The sequence below is a fragment of the Takifugu rubripes genome, chromosome 5 (assembly GCF_901000725.2).
Source record: "Takifugu rubripes chromosome 5, fTakRub1.2, whole genome shotgun sequence".
Lineage (NCBI taxonomy): Eukaryota > Metazoa > Chordata > Actinopteri > Tetraodontiformes > Tetraodontidae > Takifugu > Takifugu rubripes.
This window is the reverse complement of record NC_042289.1, coordinates 757594-782493: the sequence shown is the minus strand read 5'-3', so window position 1 is coordinate 782493 and position 24900 is coordinate 757594. Positions and strand designations below refer to the sequence as shown.

Here is a 24900-nt window from a genome sequence, read left to right as displayed (position 1 = left end):
TTTGAGGTTAATTTTGAGTAGAATAGAGAAGTCATTGGAAGGATGTAAACTGTCAGTGGAAATGTGGCATTAGAGGTTCAATCACTGGCTGCTAAACCACATGAAATATGTTAAGCAGTTTATTTCGGCTGTAGAAATTATGTTTAAACCATACAAATACACCTTTACCTTGATCACTTGCAAAAAAAAACAAAAAACAGAATAAAATAAAAGTTTTAGGTGACAGGCTTCATCTCCCACAGTGAAAAACAGTGAAAACATACATGTTTGTAATTTTTTTATTTTAAAACCTTGTTGCAGTTAACAAGTGTAAGCAGAGCAAAGTGCATCTCCTACCACTAAACATACAACTGAAGTGCTGAGTTCATCAAAACACATTTTCAATTCTCCAGGTCAGACAAAACAAAACATTTGTCCCCGCCCTGATCGTGTAGCGGGGCAGCAGGGATCGTGTCAGGACAGTAAAGTCATTGAAGTTTTGTCCCTTCCGTCTGCTGCAGAGAGACAAAAGGTGGGAGGATAAGGGTTGAGTGTTGGAGGCAACCCTCCGGGCTGGTGATGCTGTCAGCAGGGTCAGCATGCAGACTCTGGTGACGGCATCTTCCTCACATGTTGGTGCTCATCCGAGTTTGGCTGTTGGCAGGTGCAAGTTCACCCTGGCTGCCTTCTCTCGGGGGAGACTGGAAAGTGGAAACAACATCAATGTTGTAGGGGTTCTCTTTAGGTATGCCATCAGTAAAATTGTCCCTATATCTACATATGTCTCTATATGGAAACTTTTCAAACATCTGAGACTGGAAAATGGAGATGTTGCCTACAGCACTTCTTTCAAACCCAAAGAGAAGGCAGATGAACTGGCGGATTATTTTGTTTCACCTTAACGTGGATCTGATTGCGCAGCACAGCTGCACGGAGGATCATGGCTTTGGCTCGTCTCTGGAACTCTTTGCCCATGTGGAGCGACTTCTCAAATGTGGTGCTCCTCTGGTCCACGTCTCTCGCGTACAGAATCTGACGGCATATCAGCACTTGTGGTGATTTCCGTAAGAACTGAAACACAGGCATTGTGAATGAAGTGTGCATCACCTTGCTGTGGGAGTCGATGCGCGCGTTGATAAGCCCCTCGAGTATGAGCTGAGTGAGCTCGTCTTCCAGAGCTGCTACCGTGGTGTTGAAGGCCTGAGCCATCTTATTCATATCTGCTGACACGTAAGGGCTGAAATACTGAACACAGATGGACACATAGAGAATATGTACGTCACTCATTTTAATTGACTTTGCAGTAGATCTAGAGAACAGATTAACTCACACATTTCAATTCTCGACACAAATGCCTGTCAAGGATTGAAATGTGTGTCCTATAGTAATAGAGATGCTTCTATAGATATTAAAGCTGCATTTTCATTTTCATACCAGATGCTGATATTTTGGGAATCTTTCTGAAGCTTCACACCATTAAAATTACATCTGTGCTTTAACTCCAAACAACAGTCAACACTTGAACAAGATTTTTCAAGATTGTCCAAAAGGAAAAGGAGACAAATGAAAATGGAACATCTGGTAAACATCTACACAGAATTAGTATGTGAATGGAACCAACACTGTTGGTATATCACCTGAATCAGAGCTCTGTTCCTGATCTGGCTGTATAGTGTTCTAACATGTGGTGCCAGGTACATGTCCAACAGAAGGTTATCCTACAGGAAATACAGCACTCAATCATCTGCGCACGTGTTAAGATGAGGGCATACGGTCATCACAAATTAGCCTCATAATACTCAGTGACTGTTAACTGTAGGTTCTGACCTTTATTTCATCCAGCAGTTTGAGACAAGATGCATACTTGGACTCGTAGAACTTGAAAATGATGTCACGGATTTGAGGTTCCAACTCTAGGAATAACTTAAAAGAGCTAAGGACAAATAAGTAATATTACAATTACGGCCCTCTTAGCTGTTTAGTAATGTTAAAATCAATAAATACCAGACCTGCTGGAGATGACGTTACGCTGGAGCTCCTGTCTGTCGAAGGTGGCTAAAGCACACAAGCCTCCATACACAGCTGCGTTACTTGGGGATAAGAGCTGCACAGAAAACTTAATTAGGAGCACACAGCAAACTTAATTCCTTTTGTAATCCTTGTATTTTTATCTTGAGAGTATCTTTTATCTTAGAGGTCAGGGCGTTGTAAATTCCACAACACAAGAGAAGTGTGTCCAGGCGGCACTTGAAAGTGATGCACACACATTTTTACATATTTTAAAAAATGCTGGTTTTACTAACCAAACATAAATTAATGTTATAAGCAGACAAGCTGGTAAGCAGAAAACTGAAAAGAAAATGCAAAACAGACTTCTTTGTGCATGTTAAAGTGCAGTCCACATTTGGATGCCATTTTTGTTGAAATGTTCCATTATGTTTCTTACATTTGAGCCACAAAGCACCATAAAGAACGACAAAAGCTTCAAAGACTGCAGAAGACAGCCTGCCCGTGGCCTTGCCTCAGCATGAACTTGCAATCAGAATTGTTCACATTCTTGTGTATTCCTTCAACATTTCAAAGTCCTGCAAATTAACCCTCTGGTAATTCAAAGAACCTGTTAATTTGAATATTCGGAATCAGTCAAATCACTTTATTCATAAAGACGATGATGCCGCCTAGGGGATGGTGAGCGTTTAGGACCTGGACAGCCACAGAGAACAACGTCCTCCTCTGTGTCTTGCAGCCTGCGACAAAGTCTGTCCTCAAAAAAGCAACTCAAAATAATGAAACGGGGCATGTGATGGATCTTTTAAGTTCCTGCTAGCTGTTCGGCTGCTGGTCAAACAGGGTAGAGGCAGATGGGATCATAATAATGTAACACATTAATAAATATTAATATAATAAAAGTAACAATAATAATTCTAATTTAATTTCTGTATATACTGTATAATGTACATAATATAAGAGTCTTTTTATTTTAGTACTATTCTGTATTGTACACCACGGGCTACCGCTGTAACGTGTGATTTCCGCGATGTGGGATAAATAAAGTTTTTTATCCTTATCCTTATATTGTAATAATTATACTCAATGTTTACCCTTCAGGCTATCATTCACATAGACCTGAATACTTGATCCTTTTCTGGATTCCTTTCATTCTATTTACAGTATGTCTGTCTGTCTACCTATCATGCCTAACATTTGTAACAAACAAACTCTGTGAAAATAGCTTGACGGATGAGATTTATCAAAGCTTTAATTGTGTAGACGCATCATTCCTCTATAGAGACAATGTACTGATGCTCAAATGGCCGTCCTCTAGGTAAAATAGGCGGCAGCAGTCATGGGCTGTTTCCGACTCCACACCCTCGTTCCCTGTTCACTACTCACTTACATGGGGGACATGGATTTAGTGAACTACATAGTGCACTCAATTTAAAGTTAGTATTCGGACAACGGTGTCATTTACGGCACACGTAAAGTGACGTCATGGTGTCGCATAATAATTACGAACTGGTCGCCGGGGAAAGTGGCCAGGTCCATTTAATTATTTTAACCCATCAGAAATACATTCAGCGGTCATTTTATGAAAATGCAACATTTTACCCTATAATTAACTTTATATAATAAAATGAAATATTAATGTCAATAATAATACAATAATAATTACTTATTACCTAAAATAATTAGTGTCCCTTGACATTTTCAAGCCAAGACGTGATGGTACATCCTCAAATCAATTCCGCTGTAGTGAAAACATTTAATAAAGCAATTTTTCATCATAAAATGGATCAAAGCTACTTTTCATCTTTGTAAATATTCTTTTACTGAGATTCTGTCGCCTGGTGAGGAACAGACGATTCCGAAGAACAATTTTAAGTGAGGGGCGGGGGGGATCAGTGAAGAGTGATTGATTTTTTTTTTTTACCCATTTATGTTGTAATATTTTAAGATGATCATATTGGACCCCTACTGAAAAAAAATTCTCATTTCCAAAAATTTCATATATCAAACCGCACAGTAGAAATTACGTTAAAAAATGTATCCATCAGCCTTTATGGTACCGTAAAGGCTGATGGGAGTTAGGGTGCTCGCTTGTACACTACATTTCGCAGTGCATTGTGGGATACATTGAGTGCACTAGATAGGGTACAGCGATGCTTACTAACAATTCGGACACTATTTCAAAATGGCGTTCACACTATTGAGTGCACTATGTAGGGTATAGGGGGTGGTTTCGGAAACAGCCATGGAGTCTGCCTCAAACCTCATAGTGTGTACAGACATATCACCACCAGCATCACCTGCAGGCACACGTGCATCACCATCAAGCATCCCCTGGAAACACGCCCACTGTGTTGTGGAAATTGCAGGCCTTCTTCTCTTAATGTGTTATATTGTGCAAATCCCCCCCCCCTCTCATGGCCACTGTGTTATCTAGTCAAAAATCTTCATTTGTTGTAATACAAGAAAATAATGCATATCAGGTTTTACTGGTTTCAGTTTATGTTCTGCAGGTGACTGGAGACAAATTCAAGATTATTTTTCTGTTGTTTTGAAAGAATTAGCTCTGCTAAACATGCACCAAGACAACAATTCTGGCCATATCATAGCGCATTGCATTTCATTTTGTATTCATTTTAACATTTATTTTGATGCCACATACCTCTGGACAATCACAGTGGTCAAAAGAAGCCTGCAGAAAGCACTTAGCAGCTGGTTTATATTTCCGAGAGGCCAATTCTGCCAGACCTGAAACCAACAAGGTTAGGTGTACTATGGTAGTAGTTATTATGGTACTACACACTGCATCAATAGATCACAGATATAGCATCTCACCTGCGGCACACTTTAACTTAGTAAGGACTGCTTGATTCTGGCTGTCTCGTTCTCCTCTTTGCTAAACAAAAATTAAAAGCTATGTCAACTGAAGGTGTTTATTTCAATAGAAATCTAACAATTGATGTGACAGCAGCAGCTATTCCTCCTTACCTCTGCGATCTCTGGTGTGGATTCTGCTTTGTTGACATAGCTCAAGACATGAGACCAATTCTGGAGGTAAACACTGACCTTTAGGAGGAGAGATATATACCAGTGAAGGCAAATTCAACTGCAGTGTCCTACCTTCTGATGTTAAAGCCATATAACTAAAATACAGCTGCAACATATGTTTGTTTCCATGCTGCTTTACCTTGATGACATTCAGACACATGTTAATAACATGCTTTGCACTGGTGCAGTAGTCTCTGGCTCTGGAATAACACTTTAGGGCATTACTGAGGTCACCACAGTCAAGGTAATGGTCTCCTAAATCATCATGGCCTCTTCTAAAGAAAGAATAGAGACAAAGTAGTCAAAGGCTGATGTCATTTCTCAAACCACACATTAAGAGCGGAAAAAAAATAATACTACTGAGGGTTCAAAAATAAGATTTTGTTTTCATTTGTAGTCATACATTTCCCTTTATTCTGTCTTTCACATGTTTAGCAGCAATCATGATGTTCATGTGAAGACCTTCGTTTATGTTCCACAAAATTACACGTGGTGCAAGAATGTTTACCAGCGCCTTCATATGCAACACACAGAAAAGGAACTTGTATCACCTTTAGCCATAATATTAGTGTAGCAAATAATAAGCTGTGTGTTCTGCTGTTTTGAAGCAAACCAACATTCATTCTGCGTGCTTTGCATCATTGCTGTATTTGGAGGTGATTGCACTGAGTGGTCAAGAGCGGACATGTTTCTTCATTAAAAATATGTTTTTTTTATAATAAAATAATTATGGAAGTTTCAATTACTTCCTAAGCAGTGTGATGCTTTCTTTAACAATATTTCCTAATGATCAAGGTCACTGGTCTCAGTGTAGAGCCCTCTGACACCGGGTTCACACTGGACACGGAAGCACCGGGAAGCAAAACACAATGAAAATCGTCTCACTCACACCAGACATGTATTTTTCTGCACCGGTCAAGAGTGATCTGCTCCTCAGCTGTTGTCTACTCACATCAGTGTTGTGTAGTTGAAGTTGTGGTCTGTACATAGAGCTGAAATACTGAAATGTTAAATAAATGTGGAGCTAAACTATACTTTCATTATTTATTTAATTCATCTTCCAGTTTCCCAGTGCAGTCTCTCATTTGTGTGTGTGGGTGTGTGTGTGTGTGTGTGTGGATACTGGCAACTATATAAATGCACGCAAATAATATAACCGGGGTGTCGATCGCAGTTTTGATTTTGAAAATTGTTTTATGATGAAAATTGCCTGAATTCCTTCAGTTTTTCTTTGTTTGACTTCCTGCCTGGCGAGGCAATCGCTCGCAGCCTGCACACAAAATAGACCAGATGCCGAAACGATCGCCACAAGGTGCGTGCCAATCGCAGCCATTTGCGTCACTTTGCATCTGGTGTGAATGTTGCAACATGGGCACCGAAACAAAAATGCCTTCACAGCTGTTTGTGGTAATTCCACGTCCAGTGTCAACCCGGCGTTAAGATCCCGAAATCCAAACAAACGTGAGGAATTTTTGCAGATGTGAGTGAGATCAGTGTTGCTAAACAAAAAAACAATCCTGATGATATAATACCTGATGCTCTCCTTAATGGAGTTACCCTTGTAGTTCTTGAGGTCAGTATCCAGTTTCTCTAATTTGAGGAGAGCCTTTTTCCTGGTGGACTCAGCCCAGGCCGAGTCCAAAGGAGGCGGGGCAACCCCACCTTCAGGCACTGTGTCTGGAACACCTTGCACCTCCCTGGAATAAAATAAAACGGGAAAGTTCAAATGATCATCTCAAATTTGTTTGTCTATGTGTGGCTGTGTGTGTGAGAGACTTCATTAAATCACCCAAGTGGCAAGAAATAGAAGAGATTTTCTTGTATAAGGCTGTCAGTGTTTTGATCACAGTCTAAAATACAAAGAATACCATGCAAATCCCATAGGGGGAGCAAAAACAACCACGCCATAATTTTAAACTAGCATGTAGTAAAAAAGCAGAATACAAAGGGCAGAAAACACACACACACAAATAAAATCTCTTCCTCGCCCCTCCTGGGTGGTGCCTCCTTCTGACTCAGGTCCTCTACCAGAGGCCTGGGAGTCTGAGAGTTCTGCGCAGGATCTTAGCTGTTCCTAGGACTGCGCTCTTCTGGACAGAGATCTCTGGTGTGGTTCCTGGTATCTGTTGGAGCCATCTACTCAGGTTGGGTGTTACTGACCCTAGTGTCCCGATCACCACTGGGACCACTGTTGCCTTCATGCCCCACATTCTCTCCATCTCCTCCTTCAGCCCTTGGTACTTCTCCAGCTTCTCGTGTTCCTTCTTCCTGATGTTGCTATCATTCGGGATTGCTACATCTATCACCACCACTGTCTTCTGGTGTTTATCCACCACCACTATGTCCGGCTGGTTGGCCAGCACCATCTTGTCAGTCTGGATCTGGAGGTCCCACAGGATCTTGGCCTGCTCGTTCTCCAGCACTTTTGGGGGTGTCTCCCACCTGGACCCTGGGACCTCCAGCCCATACTCAGTGCAGATGTTCCTGTACACTATACCAGCCACCTGGTTATGCCGCTCCATGTATGCCTTGCCTGCTAACATCTCGCGTCTCCACGCAGCCTACACCTGGGGTCTTGTCTGGTATGGTAGACCCTGGCCTCTATTGCTCTGGTGCCTGTTCTTGTGCTCATGCTCTCTCAGGTCAGCCTCCCTTGTGTTGAGTCCATCTGTCATTGGAACTTTGTACCCAATCTCGATATTTGGGGGTGATGATGAAACCACCCCCACACTGACCTGGCGTCCAGGCTCCTCCTTGCCGTGGCATATTTGTACCGTGGGTGAGGCACAACACTGTGCCTCATCAATCTCTAGCTGTGATAGCAGCTTCTTATTGCAGATATTTGAACAATGAGCTAAGAGCTGCTTCTTAGTCAGTGAGGATCTGGGGTTTCGAAGCACCCATTTCTTCCACATCCTCTGAATACTTTCTCCTTTATGGTTACTCCCATAGTAACACTCCATCAGTACCAGGTTCGCTGCCCTGCTCCACAAATGCCTTGTTCCAGTAGCCAATTTGACATCTGGGAGCCCTGGTTTGTCCCGGGCGACGTCCGGGCCAGTATGACTATCATTTACCTCATTCCGAGGTATAGGCATATAGCTCAATTTAACAATTTAATACTCACCTGCTTAACAGACATCAAAATCTTCACCTTGATTTTTCATTCATACAATGAAGACAAAGAGCAGATCATCTACTCACCGTGTAGCCTCAGTGAGTTTACGGTGGATTTCCTCATAAGTGTCCACATTGAATGTTCTCTGGACAAAGGTGAGGGCCATCTTTAGAGCTTCCACCCGGAGCTGAGGGCAATGCTCAGCAATGAACTGAAGCCTCTCGATTCGCATTAATCCGCTATAACTGGTTGCATATTGTTCCAAGTCCTGCACAGATCAAATGAAGTCGATTTTGGATAATATAAATATTTTGATTATATTAATAGCAATAGAATTAACATTAATGGATTGCAAATGCAATTTGCAGCCGTTTTGTTTCTGCAAAAATTTCATTGAATAATAAATACACTATACAGCATTATATAACGTGTCAGGGCAACATTTATTTTGGCATTGGGTCTTTAGACATTTCTGTTGATCAATCATTACTACTCATATGAGGATTTAAATATTAACTGTGTCTAAGATTCTTTGACTTCATCCTTGGGATGAGTTGTCTACCTTCCTGCGCAGTAAATGATTAACTTTGCATTCATTAAAATCTGTCCTGTCAATACCAGTGTTGGATTCTCCACAATGTAATTGGATTCTGAAGCATTCTGTTGGTCCTCCTGTGGGTCTGCGTCAATCTGCATAGGCTCCACGGACCCCTGAGCGAAACAAACATGCGTTAGTCTAAATCATGAACCATACCAGAGACACAGTACTTTTTTTAAAAAATACTGTAAATTACAGGAGTTTCATAATGAGGAACAATTGTATTGAGTGTTGCACACATGTCACAGCCAGAAAAAAGTAATCGATGTAATTGAAAACGAATTCTAGCTATGTGGAAATGTTCATTTATAAATGCAATCCATGACCGGAAGCCCCAAGGGTAGTACAGTATAGCTACAGTAATGGCTTCCATATCCCCATAACATACATGCATCCATACATGCGTGTAGCCCACTAGAGAATTTGATGAATAATGACGACCAAGGCAGAGAACACGCTGAGGCTAAAAAGCCAAAGGCTCACTTGCTTTAGACAGTAATTACCTATTTGTAAAACTATACTAGGCCAAAAACCTGATCAATAATACAGCTTAACCTGTGTTTATGGAGAACTTTTTCAACATATTGGTTATCAAGGACATGTGATAATTCTTAGATTATTAAATATAATTATCTTTGTTTGAAAATGAAGGCTTTGAGCAGAAGATCTAAGTTACACCTTTGGACATAACAGACAGTTTACTATTAATTAGGAGCAGTCCAACAGTTTATATTGTTTGTGGAAATGCTGTAATATAACTTTAGCACTATAGAGTTTCAATAGACAAAGAAACCCGAATGCTTGACGATAAATCATAATGCTTATTGGTACAACAGACCCAAAAGTCGTGCATGGAGTCGGGTACTGCAAACGCTGCACTACAATGCTAGGCAAGGATCGTTTTTCCATAGCTTTCATTAAATACAAATGGTGACTCAGGAGGGCTTTTAATTCAAATTTTGTAAGCCGGTAGCCTGTTTTTGCATTCCAAAGTCCTTTTTTAGACATGAGAGCACTCTACTATGAAGAGTCGATGTGATAAATGCTAATCACAGGAAATTGCATTAGCAATACCAACTTTTAGCGGAGCAAAATTGACTTTCGCTTTTATGGGAGAAAAGAGCTTATATTTAATATTAGGTGACTCAGTTAACTCACACAAAACAGAGACAGAATGAAATCAAGTAGCCTATCGCATGTTGCGTTACCACCAGTGTATGGCTGCGAAGTTAGTGTTGTTAGCCACAAGAGGCCTCGAGTCAGCTGCTAGCTTTGGGTTTACAAATTCATAACAACTACATATTCACACGATTTCAAACTATACGTTATTTTTGCTCGTGGATGTCCTTTAATCAATCTACGGAGGAATTATTACTTTTACTTGGCAATAAAATTACCATTTTACCGCATTCTTTCGTTTAGCACTGTCAAAAAGATCTACTTTATAATGTGAAACGCTGTAACGTTATCCTAAAATAACAAAACAAACGACCTGCTTAAGGAAATATTGTTCAAACCTAAGCTTTACTTTAAAACTTGCCTAAAATGCTTGCTAAAATTTCTTTTCGCCAAATACATCCTCACATAAAGTGCAAATGTTGTGGTATTGCGCTGTTTTGGTGATGAAATACTTGCTAAGCTAAGATAGCTGCAGTTAGCTAACGTTAAGGTTACATCAATGATGCTCAATAGTAGCATTCCAGTTAACTTTTGTTGGCAAATTACACAACTGCCCTAGTTAACACTCACCTGGAAGTTAAACACCTGTACTGGCAAAGGCATCTTAAGAATCCACACCAGTGTCGATAGAGAAAATTATCATTGGATATTTCATGTACGATGTGCCGGCCAGCAGCCGAGCTCTCAACTCTACGGATAGGACCGTCGCTGTTTGTCTTCTTCTTCGGCTGTTTGTCTTCTTCTTCTTTTGGTTTTAAGGTCAGTTGGCATCCATATTGTTACATTACTGCCACCTGCTGGTCCTCTATATCACTTATCCATCATTATATCTTCCTGTTATTTCTCCTTCTCCTCGGTAAGTTGACCCTTCTTTGTATTGAAAAAAGAGGCTTCTCCTTGGCATTTTACCTTCCTTCCACACATATAAACTTATCAGCTTAACAAGACCTCTTTCGCATAAATTTTTGATTAATGAACTGATTTCGTCTTTCGCTGGTGGAGTTTTCCTGGTCTTATCAAATGCTATCTGAAGCTCATCTGCTGTATAGTAAAAGGGGCATTTTCATCCCCCACCTAAATTAAATTCCCTACACTTCTCTATATTCTACTTTAGTTATGTCTCTGCACCTCTTTCCCTCCTCTGATAAATTATCAGATCGATGAACTTTAACTAAGATATTTGCCATAAACTCTGCTTTTTCTTTGTCTGTCACTGCTGTGATACCACGCTCCACTAAATCAGGATAGCTCCAGCCTCTCCTATCTCCAGCCATCTTTTTGATCATCCCCCATACCTCCCCTATCAAGTCACAGTATTATCTCCAGAAGTTACTTTTTGCGTGTCTTCTCAGTGCTGCCTCGGCCTTCTTGAACTGAATCAAATGTTGGAAATTGTGCGTTTTTTAACATGTCTAAATGCCTTTTATTTTATATTCAAGCATCTCTACACTCAGTTCTTCACAGATTTGACTTAACTGCCTATCACTGTCCTCCATAAATGTCTCACAATTTGCTTTATTAATGATCCATTTGCCTCCAATACGCTGTCCTGTTTGCAGAGGCAATACTTATCTTGCACCATACTGGATAGTGATCACTCCCTATCGTTCCTCACTGCCACACTGACCAATCACATCGAGCTGCCATGCCATAGACTCTTTTAGAGAATAGAATAATAATACTCTCCTCTCTAGCATAAACCAGGGAATATTTTGCACTCTTGAAAACCGCCAACTTATTTTTTCTTGCCAAACATTGTTCTCTCCCAGCAAAAAAGGATTAATACCTCACCTCAAGCCTTTCTTTGCATGAGTTTGCATGTTCTCCCCATATTTGCTTTTTTCTCTCCCTCTTGGTAGGCTGTTGTTCTCCAATTCTCCCCAAAACAGTGCGACTTCAGGCATTGGTCACCTGGCCAGATGGGGGTTTCCTGCAGGGTACACAGAATTCTTTTTTTAAAATCTTATTCAAAATTTTTTTTTATCAGTTAGAGACCCTATACATAAAGATGACATAAACCCCATACATGAAGATTTTTTTTTTAAAGAAGCAAAAGGAAGGGGGCCAAGGACTACTACTGTCCAGGAGGAAACAACAAGCCTCCGAGAGTACATCAAGAAGATGGCCACCACTGACCAACTGCTGAGTGAATGCCTCAGGCAATATGGTGGTATGTACCACCGAAAAAATTAAGGAAGTGGCTGATATCGAGAAAACCTACTAGTGGCTGGAAAAGGCCGGACTGAAAGACAGCACAGAGGCACTACTCATGGCCGCACAAGAACAGGTCCTGAACACCAGAGCAATAGAGGCCAGGGTCTACCATAGTAGACAAGACCACAGATGTAGGCTGTGTGGAGATGCCCCTGAGACAGTCCAGCACATCACAGCAGGGTGCAAGATGTTGGCAGGCAAGGCATACAAGGAGCGGCATAACCAGGTGGCTGGTATAGTGTACAGGAACATGCATTGAATATGGAGGTCCCAGGGTCCAGGTGGGAGACACCCCCAAAAGTGCTGGAGAACAAGCAGGCCAAGATCCTGTGGGACTTCCAGATCCAGACTGACAAGATGGTGCTGGCCAACCAGCCTGACATAGTGGTGGTGGATAAACACCAGAAGACAGTGGTGGTGATAGATGTAGCAATCCCAAGTGATAGCAACATCAGGAAGAAGGAACATGAAAAGCTGGAGAAGTACCAAGGGCTGAAAGAGTAGAATGTGAGAGAATGTGGGGCATGAAGGCAACAGTGGTCCCAGTAGTGATTGGGACACGAGGGGCAGTGACCCCCAAGCTGAGTAGATGCTCCAACAGATACCGGGGACCACATCAGAGATCTCTGTCTAGAAGGGTGCAGTACTAGGAACAGCTAGGATCCTGCGCAGAACCCCCAGACTCCCAGGCCTCTGATAGAGGACCCGAGTCCGAAGGAAGGAGGCACCACCCAGAAGGGGCAAGGAAGAGATTTTATGTGTGTGTGTGTGTGTGTGTGTGTGTGTGTGTGTGTGTGTGTGTGTGTGTGTGTGTGTGTGTGTGTGTGTGTGTGTGTGTGTGTGTGGACAAATTAAGATTTTTAAGAAATTTTAAATTATCAGAGATGTCCACCTAAGGGAGGGTAGTTCTAGCAGTGATCATTGAGGCCAGTTGTTATTGTTGTTCCTAGTTTGGCAATCCATATCCTTTCTGCTCTCCAGCGGGCCAAATTTTGATACCAATTATCTAAACCATTCCTCTTTAGAAAGGGACTTAACCAGCATAGCTTTAAAAGCAGTGGGGAAGCTGTGCCATAAACTGCTTTCAAATGGAGGTGGGAATGAGATCCAAAATGCAGGTTGGGGGTTTCAGAGAAACAACTTTACCAAGGATTTCAGCATCAACCAGGTAAAAAAACTTGATTTCCCCCACGTGCAGTGCCAAGCTCCATGTCCGAGTTCACACATTTCCTGAAAATTTCATTAAAATGTGTTCATAAGACTTGAGATATTTTGCTAACAGTAAGATAAACAAACAAATGCCAGCTGTCACATAACCCCATTCGTGAAGGTAATAATAATAATAATAATAATAATAATAATAATAATAATAATAATAATAATAATAACAATAACAATAATAATAATAGTAACAATAATAATAGTAACAATAATAATAACAATAATAGGTGGTGCAAAATATTCTTTGAAATATGGTCAAGATTAAAGTGATTATTAGTTGAAACAAAAAAATCCATCTTATTTAAAAACCTTCCATCACCCTTTGTGTTTAGATAGAAAATCTGCCCACAACAGATAAATCTACAGTAAATTCTCCTGATGCCAGTTCCATCCCCTAACCTCCAAGTCCAGAACTGGACACAGCAAGGGGCAAATGAATAAATTCGAAAACTTTTATGGAGGAAAAATCTCAATCAGTGTGTTGGTGACATGCACTAAGCATGCCTTGTCAATGGGAGATCGTTTTTTATGTTGCCAATGGATCATGTATGTCAATTTTACCTGTAAATATGGAGACACTTTTCTACAGTTTCACAAAGCCCCGCGTAAAACTGTGAGACTGTCTCTGTCTCTGTCTCTGTCTCTCCCCTCCCCTCGACTTGCTCTCCGTGTCCTATCCGTGAAATGCTGAGCAGGCGCTTTACTATCCTCTGCATCTCGCGGATCCCAATCCCCATTATATATTACTATTAATAGATATCCCAGATATCCAGTGTTAATTTTCCTCACGGAATATTTTTCTATTACCGCAAACCTAAATCATATCTTATGTGGATTAAATCATAATATTTGGTTGCCAAATGTATGAATAAAATAGTTACACTTTGCAAAAATGTGATTTGTTTAATACATTGGCAGGTATTAGTGGAGTAAACTTAAACCCTGATGCTCCATAATACAGAAATGGCTAAAGCTACTGACTGACTACATTAGCAATAAACATTTTACGTACTGTACTTAAATAAATTGTAAGTAAACTCATGTGGGATTTGAGTGGTGCCCGGTTAGACCTGTGGGTCGTCCTGTCTCTTCACCGCCCCTCCGCGGGAGCAGAACCAGCGTGCTGCTTTGAGTACGCGCACGTAAAAAAAAAAGGGGGGGGGGGTGAGAAAATATCCTGTCCGTGACGCGTTATGATGCAGCAGAGTCGCGCGTCGTCCCGCAGAACGTGCGTGGATTAATATGAATAGATTGTCTTGAAGGGGTGGTTGGAGCAGCATTTTCTTTTATTTAAACCTAATACGGAGATGGACGCCGGCGACGGTCTGTCGGAGCTTCGCACCAACGTCTACGCAGCGACCTGAGAGACTGCGGTAAAAACTGGCAGCGCTCACGAGCTTCTCAAGACGTTACCTTCAATTTATCTGAATGAGTTCGCAGGTGTGCGTGTAAATAAGGCTAGAGCGTATCTGACACGGGAATAATCCGCGCACGGTGCGTTAAGCCACATAGATCCATCCTTCGGGAGAAGGAGCGTTCTAATAGCGCAGTCACGTTCTGCACGTATAAACGTGCAGATCTTGAAGAGGAGAGCATCTCATCGTGTTATGTTCAAATGTGACATTAACGACAAACAAACTGGTTTCACTTTCACATGGGAGAAGACAAGGTGCGGTTTTCCGCCCCAACTCCCTGCGGAGGTTCAGACGACACCGTTGCGATTGCCGACACGGACCATGAGCTGAGATATGCGGAGCTATTCAGGCAGCTGGACCTAAATAAAGATGGGAAGGTCGACATCAGTGAACTGAGAACCGCCCTGGCAGCTCGCGGTTTACACCAAGGAGGGGCAGAGGAGGTGAGGCAGAGTAATGCAAGTGCACATATTAACAGCCAAACCAAAACTTCCACAAGCTGGTCTTTAGGCTGAAGAGTATATATTTTTTAAGTTTTAAATCTTAATTAGGAATTGGGATTTTTGCCTCTATTTGATTTAACAGGAAACATGATAATGCAGCAAATTCGAACCCTTGCACTATGGCGTTGGCCCATAGTCAAGGGGCACATTCTCTACGCCCGTGGGCAGGTGTGCTTTTGAGTAAATCTTTTTCTGGGGATCCAATAAATTTAGAATGATTCAGAGAGATTCAAAACTAACCTGCTCCCACTTATGCCAGTCACACTTTCTATTTGGATATTGACTTGTGAGGTCTTGTGATGACTTTGTTAATAGATAGTGCTGCTGAAGATGACAGTCAAAGACCAAACTAGGAAATTATTTTTATTTGTATAATATTGTGTAAGATGTAGGATGTCTTAAAATCCTGTATTCTTTATCATTAGATAGAATTTCAAACTGATTTAAGCAAATAGATCTAACCCGAGGCTGGTCTTTTCCATTCCCAGTTGTTTGGATAGTCCCTCTAATAATATAAAGTCCAAAATGCTTACAAGTAAAAAGTACTATGAGAGGGAAGGGGTCTATGAAATAACTCAATGCACAGCCACATAGAGATGCATGATGCTTTATATTAACAACTTACAGAATTGCAGAAATTCAAAAATTTACTTTTTTTGGACCAGACAAATCAGCAAAATTAGATGTTTACAGCATGCATGATGCAGTGAAATGTCATCTGGTTTGAATATCCAGTGTACAAATGAGGGTACTGTTGATTATTTATTGCAGGTAGTTTTTAAGACATGAACTATTTAACTACCATTGATAGTCTTGGGATGGTAAGTTATGAATTGTAAAAGTTGGCCCAAAAACCATAGTATTATTAATAATTAATAGCATTTTTTTGTCAGAAACAATTATCTGTACGTCTTCATGAACGTTTTCTGAGAGTCAACTATCATTACTGTTTAATCGTACATTTGTGGGGAGTTTTTGTTGTTGTTTTGTTGTTTTTTTTTGCAGTTATAAATGTATGCACATTTTCTAGACAACTTAAGGATAATCATATAGATTGATTTTAACCTGCAAAATACTGCTTTTAAAAGCTGTTTTCCATACTTTTCCCAAAGATATTTGACTCTATAAGGATTCAGTGGCGATGATACTTTTGAAAATAGTCTTCCAAATGTCAGTCATATGGTGTACTAGACTTTTCTGGTGTTGCTGAGGTGTGACTCTGATCATTACTACACTACACAGGATAAATAGACCTACTACAATAAAACATACCAGTTGTCTATGTCTGCAGTCTAACTATGTTGTTGGTCTTAACAAATTGAATAATGACGTGTTTGTAAGTCTGGCTCCAACTTTGCTTTGATCTACAGTACGGTATGTATTATTACATAGCTCTTGATGGTATATCTAAGTAATAGTAACCATGTGATCAAACATGACTCCTACATAGATTTAGATTCAAAGATATCATTATGGATTTGTCAGCTTCTGCTTTCATCAGGCTGTGCGGTAGTCTTTCTATCTAACTAGTTTTTAAATCTAATTTGCTAAGTGCAATGAAACTGAAGCTGCTGTAAACATGTCCAGTTTCTCGGGCCATTAAAATTGTAAGTGGCCACAGACAGTGGGATTTACCCCATTGGGACAAAAGCTTTTAAATTAGTTATTCATCACACAGAGCAGATAACAGTCTTGTCTAAAAAGAGTGGCTAGCTATAGCCTATTTGTATTTCATTTAAACAAGAAATTATATTTTGAATGTTGCCAAATGATTAATAAACAAACATATTCTGGGCTAAATCCTTGTAAATCACAAATTAAAGATCTGGCCGATAAATTCAAATTTCCTCCATTCCTAAATGAGGAAATAGAAAGATAAATGACAAAAAGTAGATCAATATATCATACATATACTAGGACAGACTTGTTGCTTCAGTGAAACAAAGAATCCATCCTCAAAGAAGGGACCCCCTTGTTCTTGTTTTCCTTTTTTTTTGGCTTTTTTACATCAACATGCCCCCTCCATGCTCTCCTGCCCTCAGCTATAATGCTAATTATGACAACACTAATAAGTTGACAATCATGATTTTAATACCAACAGTAAGACACTTATCTCGTGCCAGCAACTTCAATAATGTTCTGATTCCATGCGTTTTTAGATGCAGAATGTCTTTCAATTTTAGACAAATATTCTAAAAGGTACTGAAGAGAGTTCCCCAGAAATCTCAGACCTGTGTTGACATATGCCACAAATTCTCATGGACAAAAAGAATAAATCTATTCTGAGAGTCTCCAAAGTCTAAAAATCTAAAAATCTTCAATTGTGAGAAAACACACTTGAGACTGACATTTGATGGATTCAGAGGTGCTTTTGCCTAACAAGTAAGCGTTCCCACAAAACCTATCTAAGTACTTGAATAAAGTCAAGCAGGACCTTTTCATACAGCTTTGAACTAAGATTTACAACATTCACTCATTAAATTAAAGTAGTAATGAGCAGAGTTGTTAAAATAAGCATTTCATTAGTGTCCTTGTTAAAAATGCACTGTTATGCTACATTGTTAACACTGTAAAGTAGTTATCTCCAAGTTCATTAAGTGACACATCGGCTGGAATAGATTTTAAAAACACTTTTTCCTCCAAAGGACTTTTACTGGTAAATCTACTTGCATTCCATTAGAGTAGAGAGTGGGGGGGTAATGATCACTTAGCAGTTATGCATGATAGTATCATTGATTAAAATTAATGTTTATTTAATTTAACTAATCACATTAGTTAAATAATTGTTAATAACCTGTTCCCTTGGTTTTGAGGGGATATTTTTTGTCTCTATACTTTACCAACTATATTTATTTCTGTTTGTTTTTCTTTTTGTCTTTTACTGTCTCTATTTTTACATTCAACTAGGAATTTAACAAATGTTGATTTAAAATGGCATTTCTCAATTATAATGATTTATTATAGACCTTTTTTAAATTAATTACAGTTTTGGCTTTTCGTGTTTTTCAGTTCATCACATTTCACTTCAGTTTTCATTTTGTCCACTTATATGGTTTAATTAAAAAGACCGCTACAAAATAAGAGCCAATAAGGGCCAGAAGTTTACAGGAGATTTAAAAAATTTGTGTGTTAGTGCATTACTGTAGTTTTACAGTATCCCAGTGTTTGTGCTCAGAGACTAGTCTTGTATTCTTTCTCTCTCTTTATCTCTCTGTCTTCATGAAGAGAGGAGAGATTGTATTTACAGCCAGGTAAGATCTAGTTCACTTCTTGATGTTTCCAGGGAGCACAGTGCCTTACATTCTGTCCTCTTCACTTCTGTGTTTGTTGCACCATCGGCACACCCCTGCACTGCCTCCTCTGTACCAAACACACCTTTGTCTGTGTCTCCATGTCCATCTCTAACACATCCATTGCCATTGTCCACACTGTCACACTCTCTATGGAATTAACAATCCTCTTCTGCCCTAATAGATAGTCTTGGAGAGTGACATCAATCAAGATGGTTTACTGGACTTCCAGGAGTTCTCACAGTACCTGCAGGCACATGAGAAGAGGCTGTGGTTCATGTTCCACAGTGTGGACCGCAACAAAGATGGTGTGGGCACTCGAGGCACCAACATATAAACAGAGTAAATGAAAGCTACGTGCTGTCACTACTTTTAACATAAACTCTATATTGTAGGCCGAATTGATGTTGGAGAGATCCAACACTTATTTCACAAACTCGGAGTGGCAGTCACCCTGGAGCAGGCCTCCAGAATTCTGAAAAGGTACAATGTGTGTGGAAGCAGATCCCTCTTTATTTGAGGGTTCCACTATGGAGTTTGTATGTGTCCCACAGTCCAAAGGCATGTGTTTGGGAGATAGATGAACTAGTGTCTCTAAATTGGTGCAAATGTCATTATGTACGGTTGGCTATATATTTGTCTGGGCACTTTGGTGGAAAAAAATGTCTAAATAGATGTAACAGGGATTTCCAGCGACATAAACGCATGTTAGTTGGCCAAACACAATCCTAAATAAAGCATAGTACTAAAGTATTATTTTTAAAAATTCTAAAACCTCAAATTACAAAGACTTCATGGAAATATACAGTATGCCGAAGTCCAAGTAATACTATGTAAATGTAATAGCTTACAAGGAATGCACTGAGCTGAATAGAAAACATGCATTTGCATTTCTCATAACAGTGGGTAGATGCTAATGAAAACCAGAAAGACAAATTTCAGCTTGTCGAGTAATGTCCCTATGTCTGCATTTCTAAAATAAATTGGGCAGAAAGCGTCCATTCTGTAAACATGCTTTTTCATGCTTTAACTCTCATTCCCAGTATGGACAGGGATGGCACCATGACCATCAGCTGGACTGAATGGCGTGATCATTTCCTGTTAAACACTTTCCGCAACATGGAGGAGATTGTTCTGTACTGGAAACACTCTCATGTGAGTCACTTTTCTACATTAGGAATGGGCAGATAACCAAAGTAAATACAAAAAAGGGATAATTGCTATTGTTTCTATACATAAAATCAATTGTGAATTTGGTGATGGGTTTTAGTTGTTGTGTTATTACAGATGTTTGATATCGGGGAACATTTGACAGTACCAGATGAGTTCTCAGAGCAGGAGCGGCGGTCTGGTCTGGTGTGGAGGCAACTGGTTGCTGGTGCAGTGGCTGGAGCTGTATCCCGGACAGGAACTGCTCCTCTGGACAGATTGAAAGTCTTTCTACAAGTGGGTCAGAATACTGATGCATGACTGATGAAGGAGGCAAATATCCTTGTAAACTATACGTTATAGTAGATATTGTAAGTCCCTAATTTAAAAAAGGCTTTATTCTCCAGAACGATGTCCTGTATCAAATATATAGAATAATCTTAAAAATATTACTAGCACCAGATCACATCATTGTCTACCATTGTGTAAAAATGGCAATAAAACTTTAAATGATTTTTTTCTGAAAGTTCTGAAAGACATCTGTACCAATGTAAATGATTTGTTAAGATTAACATTTAGAATTCCAGAGTTGTAAAATGACCATAACTGTAAAAGTAAAATTAATCCGCTTGAATATCTGAATTCATCCCCAAAAAAGTATCAGTGCAAGTATAATTATGCAATTTTCTGATTTTTCTGCATTTTGTAGTGTGGAAAGGCCATACTGATGTTTCCTTACACATTGAAATAGGCACATGGAGGTTAGTTTCAGGTGGATGGTTGCAGCAATCATAGCTAAAGGAAGACTGACTTTTACTGTGTAAAAAGCATAAAATGGCAGTATTGGAGTGTTATTTTTGCTAAGCTTTTGTGACAAGAATCCAACAGTCACCATTAATACCCAAACTTAGTAACATAAGAAGTATCACTTGGTCATGCACACTAGTGTTTAGGTAACATTTCAAAAATATTGCAAAAGTTATAATGATATGCAACTAATCGTGTTTTCAGGTACACGGTTCTACAGCTCGTGGAATTAATCTGTGGTCTGGATTGAGAGGGATGGTTCGAGAGGGAGGACTCACCTCACTGTGGAGGGGAAACGGTATCAACGTTCTTAAAATTGCCCCTGAATCTGCCATTAAATTTATGGCCTATGAACAGGTCAGAAAATGCTAATCATTAATAACAAGTAAATAAATAACAGTTTTTAACATTACGTTTTTTAATATGTAAATCCAGATCAAGTGGCTGATTCGAGGCAGTAGAGAAGGGGGCTCATTAAGAGTACAAGAGAGGTTCATTGCTGGCTCTCTGGCTGGAGCTACTGCCCAGACCATTATCTACCCAATGGAGGTCAGTGGCTGCTTCTATATATATATATACATCAAATAGCGCCCAGCTTTCTCCAGACAGTGTTGGACATGTGGGTTCAGAACGCTTAAGGCTGTTTAAGTTTATTCCAATTGACTTTTAAAAGATAAGCTGGACCAAAAGTTGCATTAATTAAAAAAAGATAATATGCTAGCAGTTATGACGATTAGGACATTTTGATAAAGGTCACTAATCGCATTTTAACAATAAGAATATGTAGGTTTAGACTGATTTAAACCTATCAACAGGGAACAACTCACTGAGGAACCACATTTACAGATAAAACAACATGATCATAAAATGATGTGAATGCATGAATGTCTGCCATTGCTCATATTTTATCTAAGTTTCTGTTACTACACATTTGCTTTTTTGAAATGGTCTGTCAGCTTAGTCCTATTTTGTCTTACAATTTTACCTTAATTTCTTTAAGTGGTTGCACTGGTCCATAAATAAAATGCTCACTGGTAAATAATTAATAATGAGGCTAGTGTCAGACTGAGTCTAACCATGACCCGATATAAACAAGTGGTATGTTTTTTTTAAATGCCCTTTGCAGTATACATTTCATTCACAAACCTTAGATTTAAAGAGCATGAAATTCTAAAAAGATATGCTCATCCAACAAGGTATCTGTTGAGAAAGTAGATATGTTTTTCCAATTTAAGACATGCAAAGTGTCAGGTTTTCAGCCATGAGATGTCTTAAAGCAAGTTAAAATAATGTCATTGCATTAACACCGACAGCCTCTGTTAATTATTTTGGTTTAGTCTGATTGAAAATGGGTGCACAAAATCAAATATGGGTTTCTATGACTACACATAATACCCTCCAGTAGACACATCCTAGTTCATGTCCATGTAGGGATGTATTGCTGCTGGTTAAAGTTGGGCACCTGCCATCAGCAGTCACTTTGTGCAGTCAGATAAAGAGAAAAGCAGAGCTCTACAGACAGAAACAATCCTCTCATTGATTATAGCAACACTTCAACAAGGCTGTGAGCTTTTCTCTGTAGTGATAAACTCTGTTTTGATTTTTTTTCTATAAACTATTTTGGGTTTTTTGTTTTTTTTAAATTATAATTGTCAAGATACAAAAGCTTTCATGAGTTAAATGAATCACTACATTATATCTTAGTTTATTTCTGGGTTAAGTTGAACTATGTTGATATATATATTAATTTTCTCTATAGCTGATCATTTGTATTTCTCATTGTCAAGTTACGTTACCTGTGATGGTGCCCTGTTTCTGTTATACTGTACAACCAGGACACACAATAAATACATTTTCACTAGGTATAAAATTTTATAGAGTGGACTTTCTCTCTTAACATAGTGGGATTCTTTATTTATTTTTTGCTGAGTTTGCAACAGATAAACCCAAATGCCTTTTTCCATTCCTTGAAGGCACCAATAGAACAGCTCTTTCAATGGAGGAGTTACCTGCAAGAAACAAAATAAACTAAAATATATGTAGTGCTATGGTGGTGCCAGTCCTGGGACAGATTACAATGAGCAATCACTGGTCAGAACCCCTCCATTTCTTTCATTCTAAACTTTTAATTCCACTATATTCTCCCCCCTGTTTTGTACAGGTGCTGAAGACCAGACTGACCTTAAGGAAGACTGGACAATACTCAGGTATGGCAGATTGTGCCAAACAGATCCTGAAGACGGAAGGAGTTCGAGCTTTCTACAGGGGCTACCTGCCAAATACACTGGGAATTATTCCCTACGCTGGCATTGACCTAGCTGTGTATGAGGTGTGTCTATGTATGAGTGTCTTTACAATCTGTTGCTCTCAATATTATGCATGGGTACCATGAAAGCCTTTAGATAGTTAATGTACATCAGACCACACCTCAATAACAACTGAATAACAAGGTTGAAAGGTTAAATACAAGTGACTTATAAATACACCTTGCACCTCAGGGATCAGAGTCACATACACCTAACTCAAATTCACCAGTTGGGATAAATTGTATTTAAATAAGAGATTATTAGTCAAACGTACAGATTGCAGATAAAAAGGAAGTCAGTAATTTGTTTAAAACCCTTACCTAGATGGTGGGTTTTGATGGTGTTTTTAAGGTGTAATTGATATTCTCCTGTGTGTCGATGTGGTTGTGAACATGTTTTAAGACTCTGAAGAATGCCTGGCTCCAGACATACTGTGTAGATTCTGCAGACCCAGGCGTTTTGGTCCTGCTGGGCTGTGGCACCGTCTCCAGTACCTGCGGCCAGCTGGCATCCTATCCACTCGCTCTAATAAGAACACGCATGCAGGCACAAGGTTGGGTTTAGTCTACAGATTCCAAAAATCATAAAAACTCAACACATCTGGAGCTTCAGTGACATTTACCCTCCCTTTTCTTGTAGCTACCACAGAAGGGAAACCCAAGCTGAGCATGATGGGCCAGTTCAAATACATCATATCTCAAGAAGGTCTGCCAGGCCTTTACCGTGGCATTACCCCCAACTTTTTAAAAGTCATCCCAGCTGTCAGCATCTCCTACGTGGTGTATGAGCATATGAAGAAAATCCTCGGGGTTGGATACTAAGCTGAGATATAAAACACAAAGTACCTAGAAGGCAAAGACTTTATTATGCTGAGTTGGAGAGTATCTCCTCAGACAACAGTGCACTTTCTTTTAACAAGATTACATTAAGAGCTAGATCACATTTTTGATTTGAAGAGAATGAGAAAAGGTTAACTGCAAATGTAGTTGACTTATTATGTACCAATATCTTTTATCTCTGATCAACTCCAACACCCTGTCACTATATAACTGCAGTTAGTTAAAAGTCAAGAATTTAGTTCATGTTGTCTGTGTAAATTCTCAGTCATCCAGGTCATTGTATCCAAGGTAGTTTTCTCTGTCAACTGGACTGGGTTTCTTCTCTTGAAGACGTTTCGCCTTCTATCCAGAAGGCTTCTTCAGTTCTGAAATCGCTGGGGAGAGAGCTTGAGAATATATAGCCCCTGGACCATTTGCATGCTAATGATCTGGGTGGTCACCTGAGAGTCGTTAGCAGGGTCGTTGGTCGGGTCGTTGACCTAGTTTCTGTTGAGATGTCTCCCCTTTGTCTGCTGGGTCACATGGTGATGAGTCACTGGGTCTCTTGGAATGGTGTGAATGTTTGTTTTGCTGTTGGAAGGAGTGGAGGACTGCATTGTATGTGGGTGATAGGAAGTGCCTCAGGCCACCACCCCTGTTTAAGGATGGTTTCTCCAATTTAACATGGATAGCTTCCTTGACCCCCCTTTCGAACCAGCGGTCTTCTCTGGCCAGTATCCGTACTTGGCTGTCCTCGAAGGAGTTCATGTTGGCATCATCACTGTATCACCAGAAATGAGAACCTCCAGAAAAATTAAATGCCTGAACAAAACAAATGCAGAATCAGTTTGAACTTGCTGTCTACAGTCCATTACTATTGTATGGAAGTTACAGAAATACAATGTATACTGTACAAATAATATATCCTCATTTGATGTGTGATCATATAATTTGTTCATTTTTATCCTTTTGTCTTGTTGCCGGTGGCTGACTAACTGAAACATCTGATTGTTTCACACATTCATTCTTTGTTTGACCTAAAAAAAAAAAAAATCCTAAAATTAGACTCTAACAGCATACATAGTTTACTCTGTTGTTATAAAAGTGTTGTTTATTATTCTACTGAGTAAAATAGAATTAGCTTTGCCAATTTTTGATAAATTAAAATGTATTTCCTTTTATTTCACACATTCATAAACTGAAATCTCTTATATTAATCGAGGGAATCTGCTAGAACACTATACAAAA

General features: G+C 39.6%; 2 protein-coding genes across 3 annotated transcripts; one reads left to right on the top strand and one right to left on the bottom strand.

The window, feature by feature from the left end:
• Nucleotides 1–281: 281 nt before the first annotated feature.
• Nucleotides 282–10660, bottom strand: gps1 (G protein pathway suppressor 1). Its single transcript, XM_029836586.1, has 14 exons — nt 10500–10660; nt 8771–8863; nt 8239–8420; nt 6567–6731; nt 5174–5309; nt 4975–5052; nt 4822–4882; nt 4649–4734; nt 1989–2083; nt 1807–1912; nt 1617–1697; nt 1087–1224; nt 877–1011; nt 282–680 (listed from the first exon to the last, which is right to left on the bottom strand). The coding sequence occupies exons 1-14, from the start codon at nt 10530–10532 to the stop codon at nt 606–608; spliced, it is 1464 nt and encodes a 487-aa protein (XP_029692446.1). The 5' UTR covers nt 10533–10660; the 3' UTR covers nt 282–605.
• A 3871-nt stretch (nt 10661–14531) lies between these two features.
• On the top strand, nt 14532–23916 carry LOC101062009 (calcium-binding mitochondrial carrier protein SCaMC-3-like). 2 transcript variants are annotated; one of them, XM_029836752.1, is made up of 11 exons: nt 15115–15222; nt 18508–18533; nt 18757–18880; nt 18968–19055; nt 19616–19727; nt 19860–20018; nt 20733–20885; nt 20964–21077; nt 22690–22857; nt 23237–23387; nt 23474–23916. In XM_029836752.1, the coding sequence occupies exons 3-11, from the start codon at nt 18850–18852 to the stop codon at nt 23653–23655; spliced, it is 1158 nt and encodes a 385-aa protein (XP_029692612.1). In that variant the 5' UTR covers nt 15115–15222; nt 18508–18533; nt 18757–18849; the 3' UTR covers nt 23656–23916. The 2 variants fall into 2 exon arrangements, with proteins under 2 accessions (XP_003964423.2, XP_029692612.1); XM_003964374.3 differs by lacking the exon at nt 18508–18533 and having other exon boundaries at nt 14532–15222.
• Nucleotides 23917–24900: the final 984 nt, after the last annotated feature.